Genomic DNA, 25,932 nt, shown 5'->3' on the forward strand with positions numbered 1-25,932 from the left:
CTGCCTGTTGTATAATCATGTGTGTACTAAATAGCCAATTAAGCGAATGCTATGTAAACAATGAACTGTGTTTTGCTATAAAAACTTTTGGAAATGGCTATTGGGCGCGGCAGCAATTTTATCACCATCTGCTGGTGTGCTGTTGTCTTGGCCAATAAATAAAGTGCGTTTTGCCTATGGACATTTCAGGTTCTCGTGTTGTCACTTAAGGACACTCCTTTAAAATGAACATGTTGGGAATGTTTCCCTAACAGTACCACCTGCAACTCACCCTTGGTCACAGACATAGGTTATTTCTTCACCAAGCCGTAGGTCACCCATGGATTCTATTCTGCCATTCTCTACAAATGGAGCTTTACACTGCTTTCCTGAAAGAAGAATTAGAATTAAGAATGAACGTGCTTACAGATATATTTCAGAAGCTACCAATCTTTTAGAAACAGAATCTGGCTGTTGAAGAATTTGACATGCCTATATTTTCCATGAGGTCATGTTTCAATGACTTCCTGTGAGTCTCCAGTGCCATATTTTCTTAATAAGTCTTAATAAGTTACTGGGCACACCAAGGCTCCTAACATTTCCTCTTGTAATGGAGACAAAGGGAATCCCATCACAAAGAAGTCAGAGACACTATTTTCCATTCCACCTCATGCTGTGTTCCTATTCACCTTTCCTGTCTGACCATACTAGGGTTGTCTCAAAACCAATCAACATTTTATCAACCAAAGTTAAAGTCATCAGCTGATCTAGACCCTTTTGTCAATTCCACGGGGAAAACTATCACACCAAGTATCACTTGAAGCTTTGAAATAGGATATAATGGCTTTCACAGCTCCAGCCACTTGCACATAGGGTCTCACTCACTCTCTCAGTGTAGCCCTCAGATGCTATCTGAGTCATTTTCCGTTTTCCATGAGCCTATCTTCAGGACTGGTAATTATTGCTCTCTTAATCCCGATTCCTTGCTATCCAACCTTTTCTTTCTATTAGCCTTGTATGGTTCTTAAGGTTGCATTGGTTTTGTATGTTTGCATGCACCCTTGCACTTTTCTAAATAAAACCCTTCTATTTTCTGAATCTGGAGCACTCTCTGAAATTAGTACAGTACTAGTATACAGTATATAGGTGGAAAAAAATTCCCTAAACTACCTTTCTCTCACAGGCCTCCTTTTCAGCTATAATTTCCCCCCAAAGTTCAAGGAGATGCTGACATTGGTAGTGGGAACCCCCAAAGCCCCCCCCCCCTTTTAAGGTAACAAGAGTTGCTCCTCATTCACATTTAACATCCATCCAACAGATTTCTGGATTCTCTAGTGCAGGGATATGCAACTGTTGGTGTGGTGCAGTAGGTTCCCCCCCCCCCCCCCAATGACCCTCCAAAGACTGTACTGGCATGACCATAATGCACAAGAAGTGACAACATGTCATTTCCAGTTACCAGGTTTGGGTATTTTATGTTTGAAATAAAGACAGGGAGTTGTGGGTTTCTGCAGAATGGGATATTTGCAAGCAACTTTGTACAACAGGCAGCTCCAAAAACCATGCTTTTTTAAAAAATGGAGGGCTCAGGAGATTGATTTCCTGGGGACTTCAAGGGCCACAAAAATAGAGTTTGGGGGCTACATGATCCCATTTGGCCATACTTTCCCCACTTTGGTGTTGGTGCTTAATATAAATGCCTGAGGCCAGGCGTTGACTGAAACCTAGTTGGACAAAGAGAAATGCCAGAATAACCCAGCTGTTCAGGTTCCCAGGTGTGGCAGCAGGCAAGTTCCAGAGGACAGGCAGGTGGCAGTGGTGTTCCTGCATGGGCCATCACCTGGTGTGGGGGCAGGGCTTCTGGGGGCATGCTCCTTCCCCCCATGTTGCCCTGTCTGGGATGGTGTGGAGGCAGCGCATGCAGAGGAGCACGGGGCGGTGCTGGGATGGTGGGAGTGCATGCAGGGGAGTGCAGGAGGGTGTGAGGAATGTGGGAGCACACATAGGAGAGTGCAGTGATGGTGGGAGGACACATGGGGATGCACGGGGATGGCACAAAGGGAGAGTGCAGCGTGAGGACCTGACCAAGTGTCACTTGGGGTGTCTCCCAGTGCAGACCTCACCACTCCATCCCCCTAGTGATGTCACTGGCAGGTGGTGTCACTGTGATCTTCCAGGAGTCCATCTCAGTGCTGAGTTACTCTGCTCAGCCATCTCCATATTTTATTGTATATATCCCATGACTGGGTAATGAGTCAGGACTGGAATTCTCTTGGGGTATCACCCAGCTATTTTCCAACCTGAGCTGGCAGAGATGAGCTCATGTCTGTAAAGTGACTGATATGGAGGATTTCAAGCATTAGCATGAGCTGCTCTCATCACATGCAGTTCAGGATTTCATGGCTTCTATAGCAACTAAGGGCTTGTCTCAATTCATATCTGGCTCTAACAATGTGGCAGGAGACATTCAATCTGCTTATACTTTATTTTATTTTGGTGACCAGGACAAGGATGATCGGTGGGCAGACTATTCCCTAATAGGACTTGGATTCAGGGGTGGTGGTGGGTAAGATGGACTGTCAGAATTTATGTTCTGGGGTATTTGCTAGCCCTTAAAACTGGTGATCCATTGACACCACAGCTGACCTGTAGAATGGGGGAATTACTGGCACATCTAACAATTGGTCCTAGCTGGCCCCATGGGAGCATTTGTTCTGGTATCAAGTCGTGAACTGATGGAAACCTGCAAGTCTGGATCCTTTCTTTGTCCTGCATTGAAACCTCTTTGCCTCCCACAGCATGTATTTTTACTAGGATTGTTCCCCCCCCCCCCAAAAAAAAAAAAGCCCTTGAACTGTTCAAAATACTTCCCATCCACTTTTTTAACTTTCAGGGAACCTCACTGGAAAAAGGGATTCTCTCCTGAAATAAATTAACCCTTAGTCAACTATATGCTTGTTCACCTTCCCTGGATAATGACATGGGCTGGCATTATCACGTTACTACCTGAGATTGTTATCAGTGGCAGTAACTACTACCACAGTTTTACAATACAAAAAGCTCCACTGATTTTTTTTTCTCTTAAACTTTCTGAACAATCTGGATTTGTTTCAGTCCATGGGCAAAATGGTGCAGGATAACTAAGATAGGACAACTAGGATGATTAACTACAGTTTTATGTATGTACTAAATAAGTTAAGTTATTTATTTTAGAGATAGTTTGCAATTTTGAATTTTTCTACACAAAATAAAGAACAAAAATTAAAATGCTGAAAGTTTTTGATACATTTCAATCTTTGTGTATGTTTTATCCAACTTTTCACAATGGGCAAGTGTTAAAGTCAGCCCTCTGTATCCACAGATTCAACCAACCATTGTTAAAAAAAAAAATCACACACACAAAAAAAATATCTAAAAACTAGACCTTGATTCTGCTGTTTTGTATAAGGGACAACATTTTATTATGCCATTGTATATGATGGGGCTTCAGCATCCACAGATCTTGGTATCCATGGAGAGTCCTGCAACTAAATTCCACCTGATACCAAGGTATTAGTAAATGCAGAACTGGAACAAAGATACTCACCTTCACAAAATGTAGGTGTTGTTGACCACTCTGAATTGTTCAGACACCTAATAGAAGGATTTGATCTGTCTATAAATTTATAACCCAGAATGCAAGTGTACTGTAGAACAGTCCCAACAGAGTAGCTGTCTTTCAGTTCTCCATTCCGCAATGTAGCATGAGGCTGTTTTGGTGGAGTGGTGCAGTCACCTGGAAATAAAGAGTATAAAAGGAGGTTTTGGGGAAGGAGAGGAAGTGAAGGGTTTAGGGGCACAGATCTCTGGCTAATCTGTAAAGTCTCATCCTAGGGGCTGTTCACAGGAGTGACAGAACAGTTTCACCCTGTTTTCAAACCTACCTGTTTAAATGATACATGTGGCCAACATGGGAAGAATCTGGGATCAAGCTGTGCTCAGTGGCTAAAGATAGGTTTGCCTTAGGGTCACCATAAGTTGAAAACAACTTAAAGGCACACAGCAACAACAAGAAATCTTCATGAACTAAGGTGTCAGAGTGTGGGACCAGAATCCTGGACAATGAACCAGTCAGCTTGTTTAATGAAACAACAGAACTTTATTGAAGGTTCCAAGATCAGCCATGTCTCCTCACCCAGCTTCTAAGCTGAGACTGACCCCTCCCAGCAAAAGCAATGCATAAGTCCCCCTAAACCAAACCACTCCACCCCCAGCAAAAGCCCGCGCAGCAGGACCCCTCCTTCCCAGCACTAGTTCCCATCCTCCATCCCTATCCCCTGAGAAACGAAACTGCATTCCAAGTCTCTGCAGGCCAGCCTCTCAAGGACACTAGATAACTCACACCTGGTCCAGCCTAGCACTACATATCACCATCTCTACAAGCTATGCGAAGCGCAACCCACCCACCCCCCATCATCCACAGTTAGAATACATCTGGTGGAATACTTTAGGATTCTAACATAAGGGCTTCTACAACTAGTTTATTGTGTGTGGGAGCATTGCATTAGTGTTTCCCAAACTGCTTCCCATGTCAGACCACTATCAAAACAAAAGGTGTATAAAATGTACGTTTGTCTAAGGGAAGTCAATAGTGCCCAAATGTACTCAGACCAGGAGGCACACTTTCAGTATTAACAACAGACTAACAAACAAAAGTGTGTATATATTCTGTATTACAGTTTTTAAATTAAATTCTACTGGCATTGTTCCTGTTATCATGCTGTTATCCACCTTGATCCTCAAAATGGAACAGGTGGGCTATAAATAAATTTTAATTCTTTCATTCCTGGATTTTTAGAGGTCCAATAACAGGCATTTTCATAAATCGTCTCACCAAAGTTCAGCCATTATCTTAGAAAACAAAGGCTCCCACAAAGCTTTTTTTTAAACCAAGTCTTTTTATGTTTGTCCAGTCCCCACTTCTTGGGCTCTGCCCAATTGCAAGCTTTTTAGCTGCAACAGGTATTGGTAGGATGGTGAAGGAGGGCTGGAGAAATAAAGACTCTTGGTATTGGGTGGAAGCAGCTTGACTGCAGTAAACAGTGCAATAAGGCTTAAAATGGGAAAGAATGGAATTCTCTTCTAGCCAATCCTCCTATAAACATGTGTGCCTCCTCACAGCAGGCAAGATAAACTGCAGCTGCCTCCAGAATCCCAGAAGATTGAACATTAGAAGAAATGTCTTGATTTTAAGAGTGGTTGGGCAATGGAGCCAATTGGCTAGAAAAGTGGTGGGATCTCGTCCTCTGACATCTTCAAAAAGAGGCTAGGGATGCTTTAGCTGGACTTTGAGGCCCCTTCAAGATCTATGATTCTTATGTAAACAAAATGCAGAAAAAATCTTAAGAGGCTGGAATAATGTGCTCAATTATATCAAACAAGAATGGAATATAAAATATGAATATTTTTGAAACGACTCAAGATATATGAAGAAGCACCTATAATTTATAAGTGAATAGATGTAATATTTACTCTACTTTATATATTAGTATTAACTTTTGTTGTCTGTTTCATTCTATTAACAGTTGTTTAGAAATTGTATCATTTGATGTCAAAAGGGAAAATGAAGTAGCAAATAATAGATGAAACCACAAGAGAAAGCTTATCTTTAGTCAAAGTAACCTTATGTGGAAATAGATTATTTCATTTATTTGTTATAGAGGAAGGATGAATATCCTGTGTTATTTATTTCTTTGTGGATATATGTAAATCGTTAAGTAATTATACAAAGAAAAAGTCCTAAGTAAAAAATGAATTGATGAAACAAAGGAGGCATGTAAATAAGTTAAAATAATTTACAAATGAAATCTGGGAAAATTACAAACATTTTGAAGTCGGAGATAAGTGACACAAACTGAAAGACGAATTTATTGGGAACTAATGTGAAGAATGAATCTAAAGCTATGCAATTTTATCTTTTCAATACCTTATACAGTATATCTGTTTATTATAGATAATACATTATGTATGTGTTTGTAAATTTTAAATTCTCTAATAAATATTGAAATTTAAAAAAACGATGATTTTATTGTTGTTGTTGTGTGCCTTCAAGTTATTTCCAACTTATGGCAACCTTAAGTTGACACGTTCCTTCAGAGGGGGTTTGTAATTGCTATCCTCTGAGGCTGAGAGAGTGTGACCTACCCAGGGGCAGCCAATGGGTTTCCATGGCTGAGCTGGGATTCGAACCCTGATCTCCCCGTGTCCTAGTCCAGCACTATAGCTGATTCTATTACTCTATTATTATTTGCCTGCTTAGCTGAATTTAACTGATTTCCAGGAGACTGTCATTTTCTTGAGTGTAGTTATATTGATATACTCTGCTTTTGGGGCAAGGTTAACTCCAAAAGTGGTTTACAATTAAATGTCAAGATGGCACCCTTTAGAGATAAGTGGAGGTTTTTATAGCTGTTTTCCACTACTGTTTCAGGCTGTTGAAGCCACAGTCCAGATTTTTTGCTCTGCTGGAGGACTTTAACACTGCTGACTTAAAAAAATAATATCCTGATTGCTTGGTATCTTGATTCTCTCATTCCAGAAACCCGCTAATTGTTAAAAAAAAGAATTTTCCATTACAAAATTAGTTTCTAGCTGGCACTTGTAAGAACAAAACAGAATTTCAAATTTTATTTGGGAGGGGGGGGGTGCAACACTAGGGTTGCCAGGTAAAATAAACTACTGTGTTCTGTTACAATTAATGGATGTGCAGAAGAGGGAATATTAGCAGGTGTTGCTTCCATGACAACAAACACCTACTGGCCTCAGAGGGAGCGATCAGGCAGACCCAGCAACATCGGGGACTGCCTGAAGGAAGAGGCCCTTCCCTCTTCAACTGTCATCTTGGCCTCAGAGGGAGCGATCAGGCAGACCCAGCAACATCAGGGACTGCCTGAAAGAAGAGGCCCCTCCCTCCTCAACTGTCATCTTGGCCTCAGGGAGCGATCAGGCAGACCCAGCAACATCAGGGACTGCCTGAAAGAAGAGGCCCCTCCCTCCTCAACTGTCATCTTGGCCTCAGGGAGCAATCAGGCAGACCCAGCAACATCAGGGACTGCCTGAAGGATGAGACTTCTCCCTCCTTTAACTGTCACCTTTTTTGTATTTTGTATTGTATTACAATTTTTACTGTACACCGCTATGATCATTGTGGAATAGCGGTCTATAAATAAAACATATTATTATTATTATTATTATTATTATTATTATTATTGCAATTCCCTTGCCTACACAACTAATATAGGCACAGGAGCGCTATCATTTACTTTACCTGTCAACCCCAATTAATAGGACAACAAAATTAGCTATTCAAAATAAATTCTAGAATCACTCTCTGTATGTCACATCACCAAACTAAACTGAAGTTCAAACAGGAACAACCAACTGGCATATCATCCAACTCTCCTAATCTGGCCAAGACAATTTTGACCAATCCTTGCCATCCCACTTTTTCAGCTGCTTTTAAAATGTCTCAATTTTTCTACTCTTCCTTCATCTTTAGCTTACTTTCAGTTGTTTAAACTAAGATCAAAATGCACAAGTAATTTACAATCACTTCACTCAGCAGAAGGGAGAGAAGGAATTTTGCCCTTTGTAGGCTCAGGCAAAAGCAAACAGCTGCAGCTTCTCTTAGCTTCTGTGTGCTTCCTCATTAAATAACTTTTGCCTTCTTAATCACACACTGATGTTACTTGGCCACATGTGTCCCAGTTTTTATTTATGAAATGATGGAGGGTATTGACTGGCAATACATTCTTCCACCCCTGCTGCATTCAACCCCCCCTGCTTCTAGCACAAGTCGTTTCTACAGAAAACTTTAAATCATCATGTACCGATTGTTGTTAGTAAACATAGCTCTATTCATAGAATCATAGAGTTGGAAGAGACCGCAAAGGCCATCCAGTCCGACCCCATTCTGCCATACAGGAACTCTCTATCAAAGCATCCCCAACAGATGGCCATCCAGCCTCTGCTTAAAGCCCTCCAAGGAAGGAGACTCCACTACACTCTGAGGAAGTGTGTTCCATGTCAAACAGCCCTTACTGTCAGGAAGTTCTTCCTAATGTTGAGGTGGAAACTTCTTTCCTGTAGCTTGCATCTATTGCTCCAGGTCCTAGTCTCTGGAGCAGCAGAAAAAAAGTTTGCCCCCTCCTCAATATGACATCCCTTCAAGTATTTAAACAGGGCTATCATATCACCCCTTTACCTTCTCTTCTCCAGGCTAAACATCCCCAGCTCCCTACATCGTTCCTCATAGGACAGGTTTTCCAGACCCTTCACCATTTTAGTCGCCCTCCTTCGGACACGCTCCAGTTTCTCGACATCCTTTTTAAATTGTGGTGCTCAGAACTGGACACAATATTCCAGGTGGGGCCTGACCAGAGCAGAATACAGTGGCACTATTACTTCTCTTGATCTAGACTATACTTCTATTGATGCAGCCTAAAAATCGCATCAGCCTTGTTAGCTGCCGCATCACACTGTTGACTCATGTTCAATTTGTGGTCTACTTGGACTCCCAGATCCCTTTCACACGTAGTCTCGTTCAGCCAGGTGTCCCCCATCCTATATCTGTGTACAGTATTTCATTTTTCCACCCTAAGTGCAGTACCTTACATTTCTCTGTGTTGAAATTCATTTTGTTAGCTTTGGCCCAACTTTCTAATCTATTCAGGTCATTTTGAATTTTGATCCTGCCCTCTGGTGTATTAGCTACTCCTCCTAATTTGGTGTCATCTGGAAATTTGATAAGTATGCCCCCAATTCTGTCATCCAAGTCATTGATAAAGATGTTGAAATAGCACAGGGCCCAGGACAGAACCCTGTGGGACCCCACTGGTCACTTCTCTCCAGGATGAAAAGGAGCCATTGTTGAGCACCCTTTGGGTTTGGCCGGTCAACCAGTTACAAATTCATGTAACAGTTACCTTGTCTAGCCCACATTTTACAAGCTTGTTTGCAAGAATGTCATGGGGAAACCTGTATTAGGAAAACTGAGGAAGAGGAGTGGCTCTCAATCCCTAAATGCAACATACAAAGCAACCTTTCTACTGTCCTGTAAAATGAAGGAAGAAGGAGGCTGACACAGCCCACACCAAGTTCAAATGAGCTCATGACTTGTCCAGAATCAAAATACACTGCTTATAAGCCACTAGGTTTAGGCAGGAGGCTAATTGTAATGCAAAAATGTCATCATCAAAGCAACGTTAAAGAAGGCAGCACCTCTGAGCATGACAAAATACTTTCCCCATATCACTGAGTAGATCTCAAATAACCATTGGAGTGCTGGATGATATTCTTCTTGTGCAAGGGAGTATTCCAGCACCCTTATTTTAAATAATTAATACTGGCAAGTTCCCAAGAATCCTTCTTGCTCACCTTGAACTCCAGACAACAAAAACATCAGCAGCAAGGGACAGCAAGGAACAAGTATCATGATGGTAATAGAAGAAAGCTCTCAAAGGCTTCACGAGGGCAGCAAGTTGAATGGCTGGAAAAGAAGAACAGTGCATTTGTTTTCTCTTTTTGAAACCAGATAAATAGAACAGGGTGGAGCACACCTGAATAATAAGAAACGTCACCACTTTCCCAGTTAATGAAGTTAACCTTTAGTTACCATAATTTTCCATCTGCTGTCTCACCTTTGAACCAGTTCCGGTATGGGATGGTGGGGTGGTAGTGCAAGGACTGGTCAATTATGCATGCTTTTGCTGAACACTCTATGCCATCACAATAAAATCAGCAAATAAAAAACTGTTAAAGAGGAGCTGTAAAAATGAGAACTCATTAAAGTAATGCAGTCTGGGGAAAATATTGCCCAGGAAGAAGATTGAAAAACTTTCTTTGTTGCTTGGAATCAAATTCAGCTGACTGACGAGTCACTGCATGAGATCATTATGGCTGCCAGGGCATAGAGAAGGAAAGTTATTGAAAGCAATCATGCACTTCCAGATGGTTTGTGGTCAACAATGGCTATCAGCCCTAGTCAGCATAACCAAAAGTGAAAGATTCTGGGAGTTTCAATCCAAAAATATCTGGAGACCACAGGTACCCACACTTGAGTGAAAGTCCTGATATATTGAAGGAAATAATAGTGCAGCGTTAATAAAGTGATGGCTGCCCAGTGGTTTACATGTTTAAGCCTCTGGAATTTCAAATTACAGCAAAAAGAAGCAAGCTGAAAGGTTTTTCTTTGCCTACTAATAAAACAATTTTGAAAAATAAGTTTACCTCCTCATATAAAATGAATGGGAAGATGTTATATAGCACCACAATGTGGTGATGTTATGTGACTGAAAAATTTAAAAGAGCTGTAAGAGTGTATCTGTCCGGGATTGCTGCCAGCAATCTCTGACTTTTGCTGATAACCAAGCCTTCAGCCAACACATGTAAGCAAAACAAACCTTGTGGAGAAGCAGTCTAGGAGCAAGCCGAGGAAACAAGCCGATGTCGGGGTTACAGAAAGTCAAGTGTACCGAAAGACGAGCCGAAGTCAGGAAGCCAGAAAACAGCGTGGTCAAAACAGTCTGAGGTCACAATAGCCGAGAGGTAACAAAGGTCCGGTCTGAGGTCAAGATAACAAGGTAGCAAGGTAACAAGATGTCAGGAGCTAGAGCAACAGCAATCACACCAAGGGCTCATGCAATAAACTCTAGCAACAAACTCAACCCTCTCTCCCACTTAAATCAGGGAAACTCTCCCTCGAGCCACCTGAGGCTGGTTTGCTAATTGTCTTTCTGCAATCCTTCTGGATCTGCGCCTGCAAGCACTCTCGGCCCGTCTCTCTTGATAAGAAGGCACCTGCAGGCAAGCCTCGTCTCCAGAGTCACCACTAGGCTGTGGCACCATAGGAGGCCTCTCCTCAGCACTAGGACCTGATTGGACCTCCTGCTCTGGGGCTGGGGAAGCACAGCTGGGACTTGGCAGAGTAGAACTAACACCTGGCGTAGCCTCAATCAGCCCTTGCTCTGGAGGAGGCTCATCCTCCTCCTCCTCCTCTGAGAGCTCATCTTGGCTGGCCATGACAGTATCATGATAACGTCTGCATGTGCCCTCAAGTAGCCTGTTGACTTATGGCAGGGGTTCCCAAACTTTTTGACTTGTCTTTTTGACATGTAGCCCTAAGGGCTACATGGAACACAAGTTGGGAACTGCTGATGTATGGCAACCACATAAATTTCATACAGTTTTCTTAGGCAAGGAACACTAACAGGTGGTTTTGCAACTTTTTTCCTCTGAAATATAGCCTCAGACACCTGATATCCTTTAGTAGCCTTTCATCTAAGTACTAAGCAGAGGTGCCCCTGTTTGGCTTCCAAGATCAGATGAGTTCTAGTACCTTTAGGGTATTCAGGCTCTTATCATAGGTATGAATATGCAAGTTTAAAAGAATAAGTAATACATCCGCAGCATGAACAATGGGAAGAAGCTATGCAAGATTCAGTGTGCCCCCACCTTTTGCCAAGCTGCAAAGGTAAAATATGTCTTTCTGGAATTCTGTTATGTCTGTTAAATAATAATTTATTGTTAGTGTTGCTGTCCATTAAAATTATTGTTGTATGTGTGTATGAAGACACACCCAACTAAAGGTGGTGGCAGGTTTGGTTGTGCAATGCCGGTACCCTGGTGAGATCAAACTCTTTAACCAAAAAAGGCTCTGAAGCTGAATGTAAAGTTCAAAAGGGGGGAAATTTAATTTAAAGGACAAAAATAAAGAGTTTTCACCTCCCCAGCTCTAAATAAAAGATACTTTACAGTTCAGCAATCTTCCGGATGTCATCTTTCTGGGTCTGATGTTGGTTTGCTCTCCTTTCTCAATGGAGCTGGTGCAGGGTCTTTCAGCTCCTGAACTCCTTTATTTTCTTGCTGATGGTAACTAATTTGTCTAAAACCTGGTAACTGATTTGGCTAAATTGGTAACTAAAATGGCTAACGTGTAAGAAATGCCCTTTCCGGCTGTCTGGGCCTGTTTGCCACCAAAAAGACAGCTCTCTGCCTGCTCACAGCAAAGACTGCTCCAACCTAAAAACCTCTAGCTACAGCAGAGCATGCTGGGAAAGGGCAAACCAAACCTGGAAATAATGCAGGGGAAACCTACAGCTCCTCCCACAAACTAATACAATGAACTTTTCTACACTAAAATAATCTATGGCCTGAACCAACACGAAAGAAAATGCAGCGGGAAATTCAATCAGTCCTGGCAGGACATCACACTCCCCGCCCAAAATTTCAATGAAATTTTGCAACCTTATGACCTATCTTATCCATTTATATAACAGATCAAAAAGTTCTATCTAACACTAATAGGGAAACTAAGTCTGTCAAAAGGTCTTCGATACTTAACGCCTTTGCTTATAGTTCTTACGGTGGCCTTTCAGGGTAGTGTCTAATTACCAAAAGAGCTACATGTCTATCTGCTGATCGTTGAGATGATTTTGATTTGTTGCTCCCAGGTCGGCTACCTTTGCCTTCATCTCCTCCTCCCTCCACAGTGGTTTCCTCTTCACTGGATGAGGTATGGATGCTGTCAACGGAGGCTACCTTTTTGCGGATGATTCTCCGGTGAGATGAAGTGCTCGAGCATAAAGAATGGGTGTACCATGTGCTCTTTACTCCCTGCTCTTCTTTCTGAGAAGTGTGCATGGGATTCTTCCAAATGTCATAGTCTTTGCACAACTTGCCACATTTGTTGCAACGAGCCTCATCATTCTCAGACTCATCAAGACTGGACATATAAGAGTCAGCGACACAGGGATAGAAAGAGTCATCCAGCTCTGAGCTAACCTCTGAGTCCTCTGTTGATTCCAATCCATTGTCATGGCTGATGCTTAGTTCTTCACAGGGTATTTTATTCATCAGGCTGGACTTCTTGATCTGCGTAGACCACTAGAGAGTCTCATCATTGAGCAGACAGAAGTGGACTTTCATCTCAACAGACAAGCTGGCATCCTTATTCACATGTGCTTTCTTCTCTATGTCATCATTGACTAAGGAATGGGCCAACTCTCCAGCTTTAGAGTGTGCACAGTTGCGTGGAAATGGAATGCCATTCTCCAAGGACATTGTTAGGCCATTTGTGGAGGATTTTTCTGATGACCAGGAAAACCTTGCCGACCAATTGCTCAAGGATGATCGTGGGTGCATCACACTCTTTTTGGTTTCCAGTCTGTTCATTTCTTGGTTTTTGCCATTCTTGTGATCAGGAACATCTAACTCCATCAGGAACTTTGGACCGGTCAGCCAAGTGGAAGACTGCACCTTTTGGGCTGAAGCTCCTCTTGTAGCAATATCAGCTGGATTTAATTCAGAAGGAACACATTTCCATTGACTTTGTTGAGTACAAGAAAGAATTTTATTTTTTGCTCTCAAATATGCTACTGCGGCAATTGCTATTTCAGAGGCATCACAAAAAATGTGTAGCTCATAAACGGTATTTGGTCCAGGCTCTACAGGAAGATACTGTCTGGGCACAGTATGGTGTTCAATGTCTTTGATCAGGGACGCCCAGGCCTTCCATGCTAAGTCTAGAGCTGGGGGCAGATTTTCAATCTCACAGATGGCTGGGAGGGAAAGGCCAAACAGCTTCCCTGATACAGGAGATGCTGAAGATGGTGGTGCATTGTCCACTGGAGCACATACTCCCCGCCAGAAGGCCCAGTTTATAATGGATCTTTTCCTTTTAAATGGCTTTTGGCTCAACTTATTCAGCTCATGGCCACTGGCCAGGTGGCTTGACTTGAGAATGAACTGGCACTGAAGCTCAAGGGGCAGCTGTTCCATCAGGAAGGCCCCCTGAAGGTCCAGAGGGCAGACATAGCCCTTTGATCCCTGCATCTGAGGCAAAGTGTCACGAATATGGCTCATTTTGATTCCAAATGGATATTCATGTCCAATAAGGGAATACGGAACATCATCTTTCCCAGAGTTCACACACAGCTGATAGTCTTTTCCACAGCCATTAATTTCAAGCTGCTGCAGGACCATGAGGATCACATCATTTGCTGTGTCCATATTGGTTACGGTTAAAGTTTCTGAATATGTACAGTTTCCAACATCCTTTGCAATAATCTTCAAGGGAATGCTCTTGGGGTAGTCTTTTGCTTTTTCTTCCTTTATTCGATTTTGAAGGAAGTCAGCCACTTCTCTTTCTGTTCCACGGAACTGAAACTAGCAACGCAGTTAGTGGTGGGCCATCTTAAAACGAAAGACTTTTCCAGGCTAGCACTGTCCTCGCAGACCTCTTCCATGCAAGATGTTGTCCACATTTTGGAAAGGCATGCCTGTCTCTTCAGTTTGAAATGCAACTGTGACTTGGGTTTGGCAACCACAATGATATCAGTGAAGAGGAATAGGTGACATTCCTGGGTCTGTAGGCCTGTCTTTAGCTGTACATGTCCATCCAGAAGGAATGTTCTGGTGGGACAGAGGAAGGACTGTACAAGTGGACACGTCTCTGGACTGATGGGGGAAGAAGCAAACTTCCCTGGCACTTGAGTTGAAAACTATTTTCACCTTTTCTGGCTTTTGTGGGTGAGTTACCTTATAAGAAAACACCTCTCTTCCCCACATCTCCTGGAGCTGAAAGGGTAGTTTTTGGAGCACCTGTCACTGTGTGATGTATTGATCTAAACAGGCTAGACCAGGTAACTCCGGATTACATTTTGCAGACTGAAGTTCAACTAAAAGATCACTTAAGTCCCAAAGTTGACGGTAGTCCTTTGACTTGAGGATCGGGAACTTATAAAGCCGGTTTAGTAACGATGCTTCTATTTCTGTTGATGACCCATATTGCTCTTCTAATCTGTTCCACGCTGTCTGCAACGCCTTAACTGGGTCTGACACGTAGGCCGCGTAGATTCTCTGGACCTGAAGGGATGAGTTGGGGCCTAACCATGCCATGAGTAAGGTGAGCTCCTCATCTGCTTGTAGTTTCAAATCCCTAATGGCTCTCTGAAAAGTTACCTTCCATAAGATAAAGTCTTCAGGAAGGTCTGAGAATTTCTGGACTCCCTTGTCTCTAAGGTCCTTCCTGGGAGTTTCAAACATGAGTGGTGAACAAGACTCTGCGAAGGTAGGAATTGTCTCTGCAGGCTGGAAGAAGAGTGGACTCCTTTTAGTCTGCAAATCAGCTTGACTGGTAGGCAAGTCCATAGATTCTCTAGGCCTGTAAGTCTTGGGAGCTTCAGCAGCCGGGGCTTGCTGAATGGCTACGCTAGCATGGCTGGGAATTTGGCTTCCCGCCATGGGCTTCTGGTCTCCAAAGGGTTCATTGACTGCCATATTTATAGGTAGACAGTCACGATGGATGATCTTTTTTTTGTAGACAGATTTTTCTGTAGGCTGAGGCCATAGAATGGCAAGCAATTGTGTCTTGCTAGCATCTAAGTTAGGAGGTGACTAGACCAAAGGGTCTTGTGGGGAGTTCTCATCCACAAAGAACAAGGTAGACATCCTGTCTCTAGGCTCTTGTGTAGGAAGCAACCTCACGTTTTCTTCACTCAGATCATCCTGGAAGGTCTTGGCTAAAATGCTGGCCTTTATGGACAGTTTTGAAGCCTCCTTAGCCTTGAGAAGAAGTTTCTTTTCGTTCTGAATAGCAAGTTTTTGCCTTTCTCGCTCCGCTTTGAGGACAGCTTCTTGCTTTTCTAAATCAACCTCTTTATGAGAAAAGGTAAGCTCTTCACTGGCCATTGCTGCCTCTGCTTCAGCATGCAATATTTCATACTTTAATTTCATCCTTTGTACTTTGAATTGTTGGGCTACCATAGACGAACTCCAGCTAGCATGGGAAGAAGAACTGCCACTACCACCTTTACTGGAGCGAGAACCATGCCTGTGGGAAGAAGACCTGCTGGTGTGACAGGTTTTTGAGCTCTTTGTACTTTGAGGTTTCCCTGGGTATATTCCTCTGCTGGACTTGACACTGCCGGCAGTGGACTTTTTACTCTCTTTATTAAGTTCTAAGCTCTGCAGCTGGAACTTGACTGTGTCCAAAACTGCGCTATATTCCTTTTCTTTATCCGCGACTTCTTCCAGGAACTGTTTTAGTCTGGATTCTGCATCGGAATTGTTATTGGTTTGAAGTGTTTGGATCCTTTTATTCACCACTTCTTTCCACTGTAGGAAACTGGATTGCTGGGCAAGCTCTCTTCTTTGCATGTCTTCTGAGTCGCAGACTGCTGACAGCAAGGACATGGCATTTTGCAGACTCTTCCAAGCTTCCAGTTCTTTCACACTTAATTGCCTTTCCTCTTTTAACAGCAGTTCTAGGGCCTTCTCAGTCGGGTGTCTGTCCCTAAGAGAACGAGTGTCATGTGTGTGTCCATGTGCTGGTTCTTCAGAAAGCCTATCCATTCTGGCTGGTCCTAGTTTCCAACGCAACAACTCAGCAAGGATGAAGAGGACAAACGGTGTAGTGCTGATTTTACTTACAGCCTGCTACTGCTCCGCTTTCCTACTGTCACCACTCTTATGCTACTTCAGCACAGCCAGGCCTGGAGTTGGTTAAAGAGTCTTCTAGCTCCTTTCTTCAGGCTTGCAACGTGAACAAACATAAAACACACATTAATCTCTTCATAAAACTCTATCCATATACTTGAATGGAAAAAGTTCTCTCTAAAATGGCCGCTGATAATGTGCTCAGAACTCTGCAGGAAGAAGTAGAACTAAAATGGCCTCCGACCATGTGCTCAAAACTCTGCAGGAAGAAATATCTCCAAAATGGCCTCCGACCATGTGCTCAGGACTCTGCAAGAAGAAATGGCTCCAAAATGGCTGCCAACCATGTGCTCTGGACTCTGCAAGAAGATATGGCTCCAAAATGGCCGCCAACCATGTGCTCTGGACTCTGCTAGAAGAACTGGCTCCAAAATGGCCGCCAACCATGTGCTCAGGACTCTGCAAGAAGAAATGGCTCCAAAATGGCCACCAACCATGTGCTCAGGACTCTGCAAGAAGAAATGGCTCCAAAATGGCTGCCAACCATGTGCTCTGGACTCTGCAAGAAGATATGGCTCCAAAATGGCCGCCAACCATGTGCTCTGGACTCTGCTAGAAGAACTGGCTCCAAAATGGCCACCAACCATGTACTCAGGACTCTGCAAGAAGAAGTGTAAGCCTCCCATTGACAGAGTTACTTCTTAAGAGCCCCCCCCCCCGACCACCATCTTGAGGGGGAGAGACGAGGCCTGGCCTGGAAAGACTAAGAGCCCTCCCCCCGACCACCATCTTGAGGGGGAGAGAGGCCTTGCCATTTTTTGTATTGTATTGCAATTTTTACTGTACACCGCTATGATCATTGCGGAATAGCGGTCTATAAATAAAACTTATTATTATTATTTATTATTATTAAATGGCTCCAAAATGGCTGCCAACCATGTGCTCAGGACTCTGCAAGAAGAAATGGCTCCAAAATGGCCGCCAACCTTTCCCCCCTTTACAGCCACAGAGTCCTCTTCTCCTTCTTTGCGTGTCTTGGGATCTTGCTTCAATGCAGGGCCATGCACTAGGACTCTCTTGACAGGCCGGAAGCGGCAATGGCCGCCAGGTATTCTTACACTGTGAAGACACACCCAAACCTGCCACCACCTTTAGTTGGGTATGTCTTCACAGTGTGCAAGACAAGATTCTTCAATTACAAAAAGTTCCAGATGAGACTTTTATCATGCCATTCCTGCGTCAGTCACTGATTTTTACTTCAAATGATGATTGTCTTCCACTCACAGCCTTCCCTTGTTTTTTCATATTCATGAGTGAATTCATATATTATCCAAAATAGAGACAAGTGAATTTAATTTTTGTAGTATTTTTGAAATTAATTGAGCTCAAAACATCAAAGACCCTACAGTACAATACCACAGTTCTTCTATGGGCACCACCACAAAATGGCTTTTATACAGATGAAAACAAACATTTTATTACTGAAATTAACCCCTCCCACACACCACACACACATTTTAATAGAAGTAAAACTAGTAAGGCAAAGGGTGGGGTCCAGTCAAGAGATCACCAAACCCACATTTTCCCTGCTTCAACCAAACATACATTTTCAGACAGCAAGCAGTTAGCCCTCATTCAGGTAGATTAAAAGCCTTGCCTTCTCTGCCATAAGATTCCATTCTATGGATAGCTGGGTTAGGATTAGAAATATCTTGTATTTCCTGAATCATTGCTCTTCAGATGTAAACTTAAAAGGGGAATTGCAGAGGGAGCTGGGGATGTTTAGCCTGGAGAAAAGAAGGTTTAGAGGTGATATGATAGCCCTGTTTAAATATTTGAAGGGATGTCATATTGAGGAGGGAGCAAGCTTGTTTTCTGCTGCTCCAGAGACTAGGACCCGGAGCAATGGATGCAAGCTCCAGGAAAAGAGATTCCACCTAAACATTAGGAGGAACTTCCTGACAGTAAGGGCTGTTCGACAGTGGAACAAACTCCTTTGGAGTGCAGTGGAGTCTCCCTCCTTGAAGGTCTTCAAACGGAAGCTGGATGGCCATTTGTCGGGGATGCTTTGATTTGGATTTCCTGCATGGCAGGGGGTTGGACTGGATGGCCCTTGTGGTCTCTTCCAACTCTATTATTCTATGATTCTATCTTCATGACTGGCGATAATTTTGCCCTTTTTGGAATTTCACATTCTGCTATGTTCACACTAGTGGTCAGTGGTACTCAAGACATGTCTATTACAGAACAGACTGAAGACAGGATATTTCAGAACCCCACCAGTGGTCACATACAGCTCTCAGTTGAGACCATTCAGACGTGTCATCACTTTTGTGAGGTAGAGCCATCTGGAGAAGCTACTGTGAACTAATTGTATGAAACGATTAGTACTCTTCATTTGGATGGAATATGCTTAGAGAATGGGATTCACTCCCTTCTGTAAATGTTTGCTGTAGAACAAAATATTACCCTTATAAGATTTAATACAGTAAATGGCAGTAGAAAAGAAATAGGAGGACAAGAAAATTACATCAGTGGAATGCTTTATTATTTTCAAGTAAACAAATATTTATGCAAATATCAAGATGAAATTGCAAAGCCACATTGCACTTGCTCTGCTTGGTCAACACAACACAAATTCTGCTTTGAGCAGAACATTCTTTCAAAGGCATTTCTTATGAATGGTCACTTGCCATCGGTAAACTTTTCACCTTAGGCTATCATTTCATCACATTGTACACATGCACAAAAGTAAAGCCTCTTTTCAGGATATAAACATAGTTTGGCATATTTCACTCATACAAATTTCCAAGGACAAAACAGGCATGCTTTTACTTGCTAAAATATGAAACTGTTCACCTCAGTGCTCATTTTAATATTGCATTTAAAATAGATCTATTGCTGTCTACAGAGTTTTGAGTAATAAATAGAGAAAACAGTCACATTCAAATACTAGCCCAGTAGAAACACAGGAATAGTAGAATGGCTGACTGACTGATTAGACCTTGATAACTATTTTCCACTCCTCTTGTCCTTAAGAGCTGGGCTTGTCATTCCCAGAATCTTAATCTCTGCTACTCTCATTTCTTTTTGTAAACTACCATATTTGTAGCATATGTTGCTTCCTGGTGGCACACCAAATGACGTAGCATAAGAAAAATGAAGTCACTCATTGCTATAGAGCAAAACTGTTTCTGATTTCAAAAATAAATAATCAAATCCTCTGGTTTTATCAGGTATATCACAGTCCTTTTCACACAGTTCAGTTGCTTCAGTGGAAATGCCATAATTACATGATTGTTTTATGTCCCTTTGTAGCTGATGGAGGTTTGTCAATGGAAATCAATATTTCAGTCATAATTCTGAATTTGGATTGTGTTGTTAGTCCATGGAATTACGAGAGTCCAAGTTGAAAGCTTCCTGGGAAAGTAAACTGCATTTAACTTGCACTTGTAATATTGTACCACAGTAAGAAAAAAATGTTATATGGTTCACTAGGGTGCTATGAAGTTGTTCAAGCCACCTCTGCTTAATCAGGGCTTACTGCTTTGACAAAAATGACACACAAAAGGTAAACTTTTAGAGCAGTTCCAGAAGAGGCATTTATTACATCACTATTATGCTTAATTCACTTAATTTTACATATGCAGAGAATGATGCCCTCTAGTTGTAACCCTTTCTTCTTTTTCCACTCTGTCTTTTTTTTTTTTTTTTCTTACCATGGAAGGTTCATTAAAATGAACAAGACAGAATAGTTAGTCAGTGTCTCCTAGTTGTTAGCATAAAGTACCTTCCAACCTAAATCTGCTGTGAGAGATAAAACCGGCAACTGGATTATAATTACTCCCTTTTCTGACAGGAATGAGGACTGCACCAGGAAGAACTTAAAAGATGCAGTGAATTCAGTCCACAAAAAGACCTTTTTGTAAGCCACAGAGCATTTGACTGGAGTGATGATATGTGACAGTATTTTTCTATCGATAGGATAACCATATGTCCTTCTTCCCAAGACATGTCTACTTTTCAGAGCTAAAATTCCTGTATATAAAGGTATTTAAAGTGAGAGTTGTCATAGTGGTTGTGGTTGAAACTAGTCAGCTTTTCAAAAAATGATAAACCTATCAACTGTAAGACAGTTTATATATCTATAGTTCTATAGATACATACAGACAGATATACACGCATATACATATATTTACTCTTCAGGCACTGAGCAAATAACTATGGTACTGGCTTAAAACATTAACAATTAATGATAACAATTAATGATTTTACTCCTAAAAATACATTGCATTCTGTATTTAAGGCGACAATACATCATTCACAATGGCACTAGATATACAGTACAAAACAATTCATTCAGACATCCCTGACTAGAAAGCACCTTGGCCATCATAGGCTCTTGGTGTCACATGGGGTTTATTCAGATTCAGAATCCATCACCAGCATTTAAAAAATGCTTGCATTATACAAACGATTGCTGTCAATTAAAAAGACAGCACCACTCACAGATAAGAAATCACATTCATAAGTCATCACATATAAAATATTTCTCTTTTGATGAAATCAGGAGCTCATCATGAGAAACATTAGTTCAAAAATTGTGCAAAAGATAAGAGCAGCATATTGTGCGTAGATACAGTATGTGCTATTATAATCATACAGAAACATATAAATCCTAGTCTTTATGCAGCAATTGTATGTTAGCTAACATTAGAGTGGAATGCGATTATGGTGTGCTATTGGAATCCCCCCTCCTTTTATGGGTTGGTCTCAATTATTTTTTCTTTACAAATGAATAAAATACTGGTCCTAAGACAGCAGTTCAATGCACACTTACCTTAATATGGGAATTACATTAACAGATTCATGGATATATTTGGCTTTATAACGTTTAATGGATTCATTCAGCAAAAATCAGAACAATTAAATTAACTCAACTCATGTGTCTATTTAAATCCACTACATATAGATTTATGTTATATTGGTATACAAAATTCAGGTACAAAAAGGCTCCCAATGACACCTGAACTATATCTGGACATAAAATGGGTCTGAACCATCTCTTATCATACCAGAACAAGGAGAACCCTAGAGATCAGTATACAAAGAAAGGGGCAGGATATATTTTCTTAAAAATATTTTCCAGCTGAGCATCATGTTCATTGTACTGAAACACAGATTCTAGGGCCCAACCAAATTTATTAAGAAGAAAAATGACAAATATTCAGCAAACCTATCTTGATTTGTTATTCAGAGCACTCTCTACATATTTTTGGCAGTTCAAGTTTGTGTAAAATTTTGATAGGCGACTATTTTTAAAATCTGGATATAAACATGAAATGTGTTACTTTTGGGTTTGAGATCTTGATATGAGTTTATTATACATGGCCATCACTCTCCACTTGTAGGTGGTGAATCTGTGAAAAAGAAGAGCCTTTTTTCCCATGCAAACTCTCCATGTGATGGTAAACCTCACGTGGAGAGCCTCCAGAGATAAGGAAGGCTCTCTTCTTCAGAAAGTCACCCTTCGTGCATAGGGGGTGATGGAAATGCACAAAGATGAAGGCAAGAATAACTCATTTATGATGCCCAGACATATACTGGTGTAATAAATCCTAAATATACTCAGGTACAATATCATACCCATATATTAGAGGTGTGTTTGTATATGTGCCTTCAAGTTGCCTGCTGATTTATGGTGACTCTGTGAATTTCATAGGGTTTTCTCAGAGAAGGAATACTCTGAGGTGGTTTTGCCACCTTGGCACTCTCCCATCCAAGTACTTACCATGGCTGACCCTGCTAAGCTTCCAAGATCAGGCAGGATCTAGTACCTTTAGGGTATTTAGGCCCTACATTTTTATACCCAGACATATAATACCTAGGTAAAGGTAAAGGTTTTCCATTGACAAGATTGTCTAGTTGTGTCTGACTGTAGGGGGCGGTGCTCAACTCTGTTACTAAGGTAAGGGAGACAGCATTGTCAAAGACAATGGCCAGCATAACTGCACAGGATGCTGTTACCTTCCCACTGAAGTGGTACCTATTTATCTACTTACACTTTTACATGCTTTCGGACTGCTAGATTGGCAGAAGCTGAGACTAGTGACAGGAGCTCAATCTGTCACGCGGTGATTGGGTCTTGATCTGCTGACTTTGCGACTGTCAAAGTCAGTGCCTTAACCACTGTGCCACCATGTCCCATGGCTATGTACAGTATGGCTATTACAGAAGGCACCCATGGAAAAAAAGTATGATTTCCTGTGACTTCAGCAAATATACTGCCAGATTAGTGTCTTTGTGTTCAATTGTTCATGCATTAAAAGTAATTATTTTAAATAACTATATTATTCTTGCTTAACATTATGTTTATCAAAATTGTAAGACAGAGATCTTAGGAAAGTTAGCAAGCAATTTCTCTCATTTCTTCAGCTTTCTTCAAGCGTTTGAGAAGTATGCAGTTTTTTCATGCACACTATGGGAGTGGGAATCTCAATGCCCTCTTAGGGGCTGTACAGACCGGCACTTTGTGCTGGCCTGCACGCACACTAGGGCTGAGGTAGGTCTCAGCATGCACATGCTTCCAAGCCCTTGTTCTGCTTCCTGTGTGCCATTATGGTGTGCACCAATCCATATGTCGTGCGCCATGATGACGTTTATGCAGCGCTATGCACAAGAGGCGTCATCATGGCATGTGAGCACCCTTCCCTTCCCGGGACGTAAACACAACCAGCTCAGAAGCAGGTTCTTTTTGGTCCTACCTGAGTTGCAGCATCTGGTTGCCACAGCCGCCTCCTGGGGCAAAAATGGGCAGCATGGAGCCACCCGTCTGTATAGCCCCTTTGTCAAGTATACAAAGGTAGCGACCCAGAGAGGTAAGCTTCAATTTGTGAAACTAGGGTGGGTTACAGACGGGTAGGGGAGGACGTCTTGGAGGTGTATTCAGCTGAATACGGAGCCTCCAGATGGCCCGCCCCGGGGGTGTGCTTCAGATGTTGGGGCTTCCACACGGGGGGCAATGAAGACGCCTCACCTGGGTCCGTTTCGGACCCGTAGCTTCCATACCGCCGCCTCGGAGGATGCCGCAAAGAGAGAGGCAGCTTCCGCACGGGCAGCCCAAACCGCGGCTTTTTTTCCTTTGCCGGCTGGCGGATGCGCAGCTGCGCATCCGCAGCGCTAATCAGCGGCGGCAGAGCCCCTTTAAAACTTTTCCCCCCGCTCTGCCCAAGAACAAAGGTGGTCTCCTGCCAGCTGGTGATCAGCTGGTGTTGGCATCCTTGTCCGCTTGCACTTTGCCAGTGTCACCAGCATCATGGATGCCTCCTCTCCTTTGGTCCCCGCGCTCTTGCTGAATCTGCAATGCGCAGCCACATCTGTCTCCGCTGCCACCGCTGTCCCCCTGCCATCCCCCATCCCCTCCCTTGTACATATGTAAATATTTACAGTTTTAGCGTTTTTTATTGTTAGGTGAAAATGGCACAGGAATGTGTGTAGGGGTTCACTTTAAATTCCAAACTTTCCAAGCAGCGCATGCTTACATGTTGCTCTAGGGTTAGGGTTAGGGTTAGGATTACGAGTCTTAAAATGCGCTGCAGCTGTGCCGCAGCTTCCACACCTGCATGGCAGCTGACGCTGCAATTAAAGCCTGACTGCAAACTGCGCATGTCCCAGACCCCGACCCATTATGCGACGCAGCTGACACGGAGCTTTTAAACGGGCAACTTATATTTGCGGCGGGGCAATTCTGACGTACCGGTGCAGCAGCTTACAGACGGAGCTGCGCATCAAACGGAAAAGAAGCGGAGAAAAGCAGCACCTTTTTAATGCCGCTTCTTCCCGCTTGGGGCGTGCGGGGGGCGTGTTCATGGCGGCATTCAGGTAAGGCCCGTCTGAAGGCTCTACCTTCATGACGTCATGAATACACCCCTTTTTGCCCGTCTGTAACCCGCCTAGGATTCTCAATCTTGTGGAGAACTTCCGCGTGGTGTTGCTCTCCACAGGTGGCAAGCAGCAAGAACAATAGAGGGCTACTGTAGCCCAATTATTCCTGTCCCCCTTCCATACACACTACATAACTTTCAAATGCTTGAAGAGGGCATTGGTTTTTCTGTTTGACACAAAGATAAATGGAGCAGAGCCAAATTAATGTTGCCTTTGTTCCAACAAATCTTATTACGACCATCATCCTTGGGCTTTGCATTGAAAAACTAAAAGGTCAGCATGCTCCCCCATGTAGATGAGTACCTGAGAGCTGCTCACTGGAATAACATTGAAGACAATGAGTTTCATGATTGAATGACCTTGAAACAAACCTTCAGAAGTTCATCAAGGTCCCATCAAAAAAGGGGAGAGTGACTAGATACTTCTAGGACTTTGTGCAATTATGCAAATGATCCATAACATAAATGTAAGAAGGGGAAGAATGCCAAGCATGCTTATCATCTAATTTATGAATATTCAGGACAGTTTCCTTATTGCAAGCTGGTGCCATATCAATGGTATTGACAATGCAATAGAAGAAATTGAAAATAAGGAGCGAAGTTGCAAAGCAAGGAGTGAAAGGCAAAGGAAATTGCCTTTGAATTGGCAACGCCACAAAAAGGCAATAGGCTCTGTCCCAGTAATTCTCAGAATTTCTTCTGCAAGGTCATCACTACAATCTAGATTGGTAAAATATTTTCACAGACAGACTACTAGTACGAAGCTGTTTGAAAGACTTTCCTCAAAAGGGTTTTTGGAGGACAGCTGATAGTCCTCTGACAACTGTACCCCCCCCCCCCCGGCTTATTTAACTGAGAGCCAAGACATTTAAATGGGCGTGAAACAAACATGCCTTATGTTTTGAGAGAGAATGGTTTCTATTATTTCTGCAAGCACATTTTTAGAACTTGAGAGTTTAAAGCAAGCTTACTCTAATTTCAGCAGCTGAAATTCTATCATTTATCACAGTATGGCTTGCTACAACTACCATTTTTAGCAATATTGAAGAACATGGCAGAAAATTAGGTAGTCCTGCATTGTTTGAAGCCTCTTGAAAGATCAGCAGCAATAACTTCATCAAATGTACAAGCTTTTGATGAAATGCAGGGGGTTCCAGTCCAAAGTAATTTATTGTTTGAGGCCTCGGTGATGATTTTTCATGAGCCAAATAGTGTAGTTTTATATTGCTAGGCCAGCCGTTTTCTAGAAAGAAGAAACCAAAATGTATACATTAAAACTATGAAACCTTAGATCCTAAGACAATTGCATTACCATTCTGAGCTATGTTGCCTATTCTGTATTGACTATTATATGGTCATACTGGCAACACATGATGTTGGACCAAGCTGCAACATTAGATTTAAAACAGTGTTTCTCAGGTCACACTGCACTGTAATTTCAGGGCGGTGGGGGGAGCACTTATATTTTATACAGAATATGCTATCTCCTGCAAAAAATACTGCTTTTTGTACAGGAAATGTTTTTTGCACAGAAAAA

At 42.4% G+C, this 25,932-nt stretch overlaps 2 protein-coding genes across 15 annotated transcripts in view; both read right to left on the reverse strand.

The window, feature by feature from the left end:
- The window catches only part of LOC121928680 (complement receptor type 2-like), a 44,173-nt gene extending 25,990 nt beyond the window's left edge, over positions 1-18,183 (reverse strand). For 2 of the 7 annotated variants that reach the window (XM_042463738.1, XM_042463733.1), the window contains exons 1-5: positions 16,897-17,026; positions 10,419-10,579; positions 9,394-9,505; positions 3,566-3,754; positions 272-368 (exon numbers count right to left, since the gene is read on the reverse strand). In XM_042463738.1, coding sequence (XP_042319672.1) covers positions 272-368; positions 3,566-3,754; positions 9,394-9,451 — 344 coding nt within the window. In that variant the 5' untranslated portion in view covers positions 9,452-9,505; positions 10,419-10,579; positions 16,897-17,026. Of the gene's footprint in view, positions 1-271; positions 369-3,565; positions 3,755-9,393; positions 9,506-10,418; positions 10,704-14,976; positions 14,993-16,896; positions 17,028-18,057 lie in introns of those variants that run through there. The other 5 variants (XM_042463740.1, XM_042463736.1, XM_042463739.1 and 2 more) reach the window with 5 other exon arrangements.
- Positions 18,184-24,141: 5,958 nt separating this feature from the next.
- Positions 24,142-25,932, reverse strand: part of PFKFB2 (6-phosphofructo-2-kinase/fructose-2,6-biphosphatase 2) — a 44,723-nt gene continuing 42,932 nt past the window's right edge. For 4 of the 8 annotated variants that reach the window (XM_042465063.1, XM_042465062.1, XM_042465066.1 and 1 more), the window contains exon 17: positions 24,142-25,638. In XM_042465063.1, coding sequence (XP_042320997.1) covers positions 25,352-25,638 — 287 coding nt within the window. In that variant the 3' untranslated portion in view covers positions 24,142-25,351. The remainder of the gene's footprint in view (positions 25,639-25,932) is intronic. The other 4 variants (XM_042465067.1, XM_042465069.1, XM_042465068.1 and 1 more) reach the window with 2 other exon arrangements.

Source organism: Sceloporus undulatus, chromosome 4, assembly GCF_019175285.1.
Source record: "Sceloporus undulatus isolate JIND9_A2432 ecotype Alabama chromosome 4, SceUnd_v1.1, whole genome shotgun sequence".
Taxonomy (NCBI): Eukaryota; Metazoa; Chordata; class Lepidosauria; order Squamata; family Phrynosomatidae; genus Sceloporus; species Sceloporus undulatus.